Source organism: Eimeria tenella, genomic scaffold (genome assembly GCF_000499545.2).
Source record: "Eimeria tenella Houghton genomic scaffold, Eth_scaff477, whole genome shotgun sequence".
NCBI classification, from domain to species: Eukaryota; Apicomplexa; class Conoidasida; order Eucoccidiorida; family Eimeriidae; genus Eimeria; species Eimeria tenella.
In genome coordinates this window covers 1-7,681 of record NW_013545626.1, presented here as the reverse complement: position 1 = coordinate 7,681, position 7,681 = coordinate 1, and the positions used below count along the sequence as shown (strand labels likewise).

The following is a 7,681-nucleotide window of genomic DNA, read 5'->3' as shown; positions in this document are numbered from 1 at the left end:
TGTGCTGCAGCAGCTCCGGGGATACATCAGCGACAGGCATGCCCAGGAGTTCAGCAAGCAGCGGCAGCTGCGCTGCGGCGAAGTCTTCCGGAATCAGCAGCGGAGGCCCCATGGTTGCTGCTGCTGCTGCTGCTGCTGCTGCTGGGTCTTCTGCAGGCCGCCGCAGCTCAAGGAGGCATTTTACAATGGCGCCAGAGAGGCACACATCCGCAGCAACGAAGCTGCAGCAGGCCCTTGAGGCCTCGAGGGGCCCCCGGAGAGCCGAGAACGCCTGTGCAGGTTCTGGCGCTGGTCTCGACTGGGCGGAAGCAGCTGCAGCAGTCGGTGCAGCGCCTCCGCAGCAGCAGCAGCAGAAAATAGCTGCAGCTGCGTCATAAAAAGGATTTAATGCCACAGAGGCCCAGGAACCGCCAGCTTCCACCCACAAAGCCTCTCCCGGCTCGCGGCGTGGCTGCATGCACACGCGCGGGCAGCTGATCCCAAGGGAAAGCCGGCGTCTGAAGCTTGAAATTGCACATTTTTGCATTTAATTGTAAAAACTTATCTCGAAAACGGGGCTTGGAAAGGAAAGTTGCCCCGGGAAAGCAGAGGATCGCGGGCGTTCAAGTTCGCGTCCGCTGCTGCTGCGTTCCGCCGCGTCGCCGGCGCTCTGCTGCTGCTTCTTCTCCGGAGACTCCAGCTCTTCGAACTTTATTTCTTTTTTTAATTGCTTTTTGGGATTTCAGCTTCCGGAAATCCTCCGCAGAGCCGGCCAGGCAGCGCCGCTGCAGCAGCTTGCGCGGCTGGCCCCAGGGTTCGTCTTGGGCTTGCGGGGAGCTTCGGAAGTGCGCATTCTTCATTTCATCTAGGGTTTGGGGTTTAGGGTTTAGGGTTTACCCCGAGGGTTTAGGGTTTAGGGCAAGGCGAAGGCTGCATCGGCTCCCGGCGAAGCGCCTGTCGGGGCTCCAGCTCCGCTTTCGGGTGTCACTGCACCTCCCAACTCCCCACGATGGCTTCGGGCCTCCAGTCGCTGCTTGAGCGTGAGTCCTCCGTCTCCTGCTGCTGCTGCTGCTGCAGTAGCAGCAGCAGTAGCAACAGCAACAGCAACAGCAGCAGCAGCAGCAGCAGCAGCGGGGGGCGCTCTGCAACGCGCAGCCCTTATTTGTTGCTTGTCTTCTCGCTAACTTTTGCCTTAGCTGCTGCTGCTCCGTTACTGCTCAGTCTCTTCGTTGCTGCTGCTTTGCTGCTGCTGCTTTGCTGCTACTCCTGCGCTGCTGCTTCGTTTGCCGTCAGCTGCCGTCGCTGCATGCGTGGCTCGTATGTGCCTCCAAATTGACTTTTAAAATACTACTAAAAAAAAAGTGTTTATTGACTAAACGAAAACGAACTGAACTCGTGCTGCTGCGAAAAACCCGAAGATCGCGCTGCTGCTGCTGCTGCTGCTGCTGCTGCTGCAGACCGCGTGTGCGTGCTGACCTTCGACGGGCGACTCTTCATGGGAACTTTAATTGCCTTCGACCAATCCACAAATATCGTTTTGAATAAATGCGCAGAAAAAGTTGTGCACGAAGACGCCCCCGTGGAGATCGTGCCGCTGGGGCTGTACTTGCTGCGGGGGGATAACATGTAAGCATTTTAAAATTAAAAGTAAAACTAAAAATAGGAAATAAAAATTAAAGTTAAAGTAGAACTAAAAGTAAATTCGAAATTTAAATTGAATTCAAAGTCAAAACCCTATTCAATGCAACAAACCTGAATCTTGAATTCAAGTTTCGCGGAAGCAGCAGCACCCTGTGCAGCAAACGGGAGATCTTCGCTGCAGCAATTATTAGAAAGACTTTATTTTATTATTTATTATTCATATTTTTATTTTTTATTTTATTTTTGTTTATGATTTTATTTTTGCGGCTTGCAGAGCCGTTGTCGGCCAGGTTGACGAAGACGTGGAGAAGTCGATCGACGCTTCAGGTGTACGTGCACCTCCGCTGAAGCCGGTGAGCGGAAGAAAGCCATTTGATTATCATTTTCGTTTTATTTGAAACAGTGACTCAGAACACAACCTGCTGCTGCTGCTGCTGCTGCGCTGCAGATCAAGCACTCCTAGCCCTGCCTTTTGCTGCTTTCTTTTTTGGAAGAAATGATACAAAGAAGTTGCGGGCTTTCGCTCCACGCTGTCCATACACCGCAGCCAGCTGTCTTCTGCTGGTGGAAAAAGCTGCACTCAAGTTTGCACAAAAGACAAATAAATGAAACAAATATTTTGCAAATTATCCACTCCCTTGTACGAAAGGAATTGAATTGAATGTGCATTTCTTCGAGCCTCTGGACACTGCTTTAGTGGCCCTTCAAGTGAAGGGAAAGACTTTGTGGGATTTCCTGGTGGCCATTTGCTGGGAAAAGAAAAGCCCTAAGAGCTCTTTTGTTTTCCAAAACAAATTAATTGCATTATTTTGACTAATGCATTTTGCTGCTGCCCTTTAGCTGCAACTCCGTCTCCCGTGTGGGGCCCTTTTAGCGCGAGTTCGGGCCCGCAGCAGCTGCTGCAGACGCTGCAGCCGCAGCGTGGACCCCCACAGCAGCAGCAGCTGCTGCTGCACCTACTGCAGCAGCTTCTTGAATGCCACCTTAAGTGCAGCAAGACGAAGCTGCAGCTGCTCTCAAGACAGTTTGGCGAGCTGCAGCTTGAGGCTGAAAATACGGAAGTTGCAAATTATTTATTTGTGTTTATAAATTCAATACTTGATATGCACATGTTGGAGCACATCCCGTAGAACTGCTGCTGGCCGTGTGTGTGGCTTTGCTGCAGCTGGCTGCCCAGTGTTTAGTCCAGTTTGTTGCAGTTAATTTGAACTTTTAGAAAAATGAAATGAAGTTTTTGCATTTGAATTCGTGTGGCAGCTTCCGCGGCTTCTCCGAGGTGTACGTACACCCCGCGGGCGCAGTCGACACCAATGGCCTCCGCTGGGGCTGGGCAGCCGGACAGCGGATGAGCTGCTGCTGCTGTCACGAGTATTATTATTATTTATTTAGTTTTTTTTTGTAGTTTTTTGACTTTTATTTTCTTTTATTACCGAAAAGGGCAGCGCCTGACGCACGGCGGGCTGCGCGCGTGCAGCCTCTGAGCGCCGCTGGAACTGCTGAACACGATCTTGGCTTCCGCGTTGTTCTGGCGGTTCTTTTTGCAAAATAAAGACTGCATTTAATAACTAAATGCATTTTTGAATTAATTTTGCGGAGAAGACGGCGGCAGCAGCAGCAGAGGCTTCGTATTCCGCATTTCGTTTTGCTACAGCGCCAGCTGACCATTGACTTGAACGGGCCTCCCCCGCCGCGCCTTCTGCACAGCAAGTTCTTCTTTTCACTCTGCATTTTATTTATTTACTTTTATTTCATATATTTATTTTATATATATCATTATTACAACTTCTTTCCACCTTCAAAACATGTACGGCGGCGGGATCGAAGAGGGCTTCTCTCTGGACACTGCATCTGAATTCGGTGGCTGGAGCAGCAGGGATTTGTCTCAGTCGCAAACAGGCCCTTTTCTGCAGCCCCAAGCAGCAAGCAGTCCCTTCAGGGGCCCCTATGGGGGCGCCCAGGGGGGCCCCTACGGGGGCCCCCACGGGGGCCCCCAGGGGGGGCCCCAGGGGGGCCCCCACGGGGTCGCACACGCCCCGGCTGCTGCTACAGCGGCATACAAGACTACCAACTACAGGGCTTTGGAGCAGCAGCTAAAACTGCGCATGCAAAATGCACAGAGTGCACTGAAGCGGGCTGAGCTGACGCCGCGCAGTAAGTGCTGCTGCTGCTGCTGCTGCAGGATCTTTCACAGTGCTGGAGCTGCTGCGCTGCTGCTGCTGCTGCTCCCAGTGTGCTGCAGCTGCTGCTTTGCTGCTGTTGCCCGCAGGCCCCCACGTCGCCGCCGCCCTCGCCACGGCTCTCTCAGACGCTGACGTCACTGTGGGCCATTTGCTGCACCCTAAACTCTCGATAATAGCTCAAACCCTAAACCCTAAACCCTAAACCCTAGTGCCTAAAGCCTGAACCTTGGGCTCGAAACCCTAATCCCTGGGGTGCGTCTGTGGCTGTTGGCTGCCAAATCTTCACTGGCTGCTTCTTAACCTTCCTCTTTCTTCATTGTGTTCTCTGCTGCTGCTGCTGCTGCTGCTGTTGCTGCTGCTGCAGCTGCAGCAGCTCAGCATTGAAGCCAGGGGCTCTCCCTCAGGCCAGGCGTTGGCTGCGGAGGTGCGTCTTTCGCGATTTCTTGCCTTTGCTTAGCATCCAATTAATTAATTAATTCGATTAATTTAATTAATTTAATTTAATTAATTAATTTAATTAATTAAATTAATTAATTAGTTAGTTATTTTGTCGCTGCGCCTCAGCTGGCTGCGTACGGAGATGCACTGGCCCGCCTGCGGCAGCAGAGCGAAGAGTGGACGAGCCGGGCAGTAGCAGGCGAGGTGAGCAGTTGGGAATTGTCGTAAAGTTTGTCCTTTTTTGAATTTTAAAGTTTTTTTGGGACAAAAATTGAAATAAAAGTACATTTAAAAGAATATATTTGCGAAATGCTGCACAACGATGCCTCTGGACGCGAAAACCGCAGCAGCCAGCTGTGCATGCGCGCGTGCATGCATGCATGCATGCGTGCGCTGAGGTGTACAGACACCCCGCCAACAACTCGAACCAGAAGAACTCGCAGAAGTCAGCTCCAGATTAATTCTTGAAAGTAATTCTTCCGCGCTGCAGACTGAAGACATTGGACTCCACATCATGCAGCAGCTCCGCACTCAGCGCGACGCCATCATCAAGACCAACCGCCTCGTAAACGCTAAACCCTAAACCCTAAACCCTAAACCCTAGCTGCCTCCGCAGCCGCCGCAGCGGCTGCGAGGTCAGGGAGGAGAGCGCTGGGGTGTCCGTAACCGCAGCAGCGGCGGAATGCGCTGAGGTGTACGTACAGCGCAGCAGCCCGCGGCTGCTGATGCCGCTACTGCTGCTGCTGCTGCTGCTACTGCTGCTGCTGCTGCTGCTGCTGCTGCTGGCTCGCAGGCAGAAGGCACAGGGGCCGAGGGCGCGCGCGGCCGGCAGGCCATTGTGAAGATGATTCGTGACCACTGGTTAAACCGGCTGCTGCTGACGGGGACCATTTTGCTGCTGGCTCTTTGCATTTTGCTGGTGCTGCTGCACAAGGCCAGACTTTTTCGCTTTTTTGTCTGAAGTCTTTGCAACAGAAGTCCTTTAAATGAGTGCCTTTTTCACCTCCATTTGCAACAGAAGTTCATATTAAATCCACTTCTTATTATCTCAAGTTGCAGATTTATTTAAATCCGTTTCTCCGCTTCTCGCGCTGCAGCAACAGCCCACAGAGCTGCGCAGACACCCCGCTGCACTGTACACTGCAGCATCGCATGCATAAATATAAATAAGAATATAAATATAAATATAAATATAAATGTAAATATAAAGGTGTAAATAAAAATGTAAGTGAGAATATAAGTGGAAACACAGAGTTTCGAAATGGTACACATAGCGGATAGCTAGCCGGGGCAGCCTGGCTAGCTGCTGCACTTGAGCTAGCTAGCTGCTGCACTTGAGCTAGCTAGCTGCCCCGTGCTGCTGCTGCTTTGCCCAGCTAGCTAACTCCTTGGCTGCCCTGCGGCTAGCTTGTGCTGGCGCTGCTGGCGTGCCACTGGCTAGCTAGCTGGCCAGCTAGCTAGCTGGCTAGCTACGAGCTCGCCAGTTGGCCACGAGCTAGCTAGCTACCTAGCCAGCTAGCTACGAGCTGGCTGGCTAGCTACGAGCTCTCCAGCTAGCTAACTAGCCAGCTAGCTCCTGCGTCCCTCCACCTAAACCAGCTATTAGCTACTCCTGCGTGGCTAGCTGCTGGGTAGCTACTGGCCAGCTGCTGGCTGGCTGCTGGCTAGCTGTTGGCTAGTCGCTGGCTAGCTGCTGGCTAGCCGTTGGCTGGCTGCTGGCTAGCTGTTAGCTAGCTGTTGGTTAGCTGTTGGTTGGCTAGCTGCTGGCTAGCTGTCGGCTAGCTGCTGCTTGTCACATCTTAGGCGCGGCGCCTGGCCGCGTTGAGTCCAGCGCAGCTTTGAGCCAAAGTCTACGGCCGTGCTGCCACGCCTGCGTCGGCAGCAGCAGCAGCTGCTGCTGCTGTGGCAGCAGCGGCAGCAGCAACTGCAGCAGCAGCTGCTGCGCGCCGCGTGCCCCCCAGTTGTCTGCAGTTCACCTTTACAGCGTGCGGGCTCCCATATATGGCTAAATAAATATAATTCATAAAAGTCCAAACTTAATTCTTTAAAATATAAACAGATACACACTTTTGCAGGCCCGCGCGTGTACATACCCCCGGGCCCTCAGGTGTCTGTACACCCCAGACACAAACCCAGCGCCTCTCCTTAAGAGGCTCCTCAGCATTTCATTTAAAGCCCCAAAGCTCTATTTCGAGCCATACAGGCCCGCATGCATGCAAACGCCCCCAAAAGGGCCCCAGGGGGCCCCAGGGGGGCCCAAGGAGGGACCAAGGGGGCCCCAGGGGGGCCCCACACCTCGGGGGGCCCCCACTTCGGGGGATACAGGGCCCAGCACGCCCACCAGCTCTAGAGGGGCCTCTGGGGGCCCCCATCGGGCGTCTGGGGGCCCCCCAGAGGCCCCAGGGGGGCCCCCAATGGCCCCAGGGGGGCCCCCAGAGGCCCCAAATGGGCCCCAGAGGATCCCCGGGGATTCTCCAGAAGCCCCGTAGGCGCGCCAGTCGACCCCCAGAACCCTGGGGGTCCCTCAGGAGCCCCAGGGGGCCCCCTAGGGGCCCCCAAGGGGCCCCCTAGGCCGTGAGTCTCTTGTGAGCAGCAGAGACGAAGACTGGGTGGGTGAGACTGGCCTTGACGGCGTACAAATAGAGCCACTGCGGGATCATGAGGAGTTGGCAGTCGCCGTCTGCAGAAAGAAGAAAGTGTAAACTAATTCACTCAATTCATTTAAATCATTTAATTCATTTAAATTAATTGTTCATTTGTTGCATTTGTTCCTTTAAATGAATTATTCAAATAATTCCAATCAAGGCGATACCAGAGAGGTCTCCAACGCCACCACGCGCTGGGGTCGAGGCGCTGCTGCGCCGATACAGCAGCAGCAGCAGCAGCAGCAGCAGCAAGAGCAGCAGCAGCAAGCCCAACAAAAGAAACAACCAAGCAACGACAGCAACAGCAGCAGCAACAGCAGCAGCAGCAGCAGCAGCAGACCTGTTCTGGAGCCGAAGTCTGGGAAGTATGCACATTTGCTGCTAAGTTCGTCGAAGAAGGAATCGACAGCAGCTAACTCGTCGGGGCCCAAATCACTTTGCTGCAGCAGCTGCTGCAGTGTGGGGTTGCTGAGAGCAGCAGAAAGCTGCTGCACCAGTTCCCGCAGCTCTTCATCCTGCGCCTCCAGCTGCTGCTGCAGCGACGCAGCGCCGTCGGGCGCGCCCTTCGCCTCAGCAGCAGCAGCAGCAGCAGCATCCGGCCCCCTGCTGCTGCCCCTGCCCCTGCTGCTGGCCTCCTCGAGGCCCCTCTCGGGGGGCCCCCCCGGGGCCCCGAGAGGCCCCCCGGGGGCCCCCCCCGGCGCGGGGGCCCCTCCAGGGGCCCCCGCATGCAGCGGGTGGTGCACAGAAACCCTAAACTGCTGCAGACAAGCTGGCTGCCGAATTGTTTCTCCTTCTATT

The 7,681-nt window shown here is 54.4% G+C and overlaps 3 protein-coding genes across 3 annotated transcripts; 2 read left to right on the top strand and 1 right to left on the bottom strand.

Annotated features, from left to right (window-relative positions):
* Positions 1–988: 988 nt before the first annotated feature.
* Positions 989–2,083, top strand: ETH_00023765 (small nuclear ribonucleoprotein, putative; the record flags this gene model as incomplete). The annotated part of the gene is made up of 4 exons (XM_013380271.1): positions 989–1,019; positions 1,437–1,605; positions 1,895–1,973; positions 2,069–2,083. 4 exons carry the CDS (start codon positions 989–991, stop codon positions 2,081–2,083), a joined length of 294 nt encoding a protein of 97 aa, XP_013235725.1.
* A 1,339-nt stretch (positions 2,084–3,422) lies between these two features.
* ETH_00023760 (uncharacterized protein) lies at positions 3,423–5,199 on the top strand (the record flags this gene model as incomplete). Its single annotated transcript, XM_013380270.1, has 6 exons — positions 3,423–3,771; positions 3,887–3,939; positions 4,165–4,224; positions 4,365–4,442; positions 4,645–4,803; positions 5,032–5,199. The coding sequence occupies 6 exons, from the start codon at positions 3,423–3,425 to the stop codon at positions 5,197–5,199; spliced, it is 867 nt and encodes a 288-aa protein (XP_013235724.1).
* Positions 5,200–6,805: 1,606 nt separating this feature from the next.
* Positions 6,806–7,670, bottom strand: ETH_00023755 (uncharacterized protein; the record flags this gene model as incomplete). Its single annotated transcript, XM_013380269.1, has 2 exons — positions 6,806–6,918; positions 7,224–7,670. Coding segments are annotated over 2 exons (560 nt in total), but the record flags the coding sequence as incomplete, so codon positions are not given.
* Between the last annotated feature and the right edge of the window lie 11 nt (positions 7,671–7,681).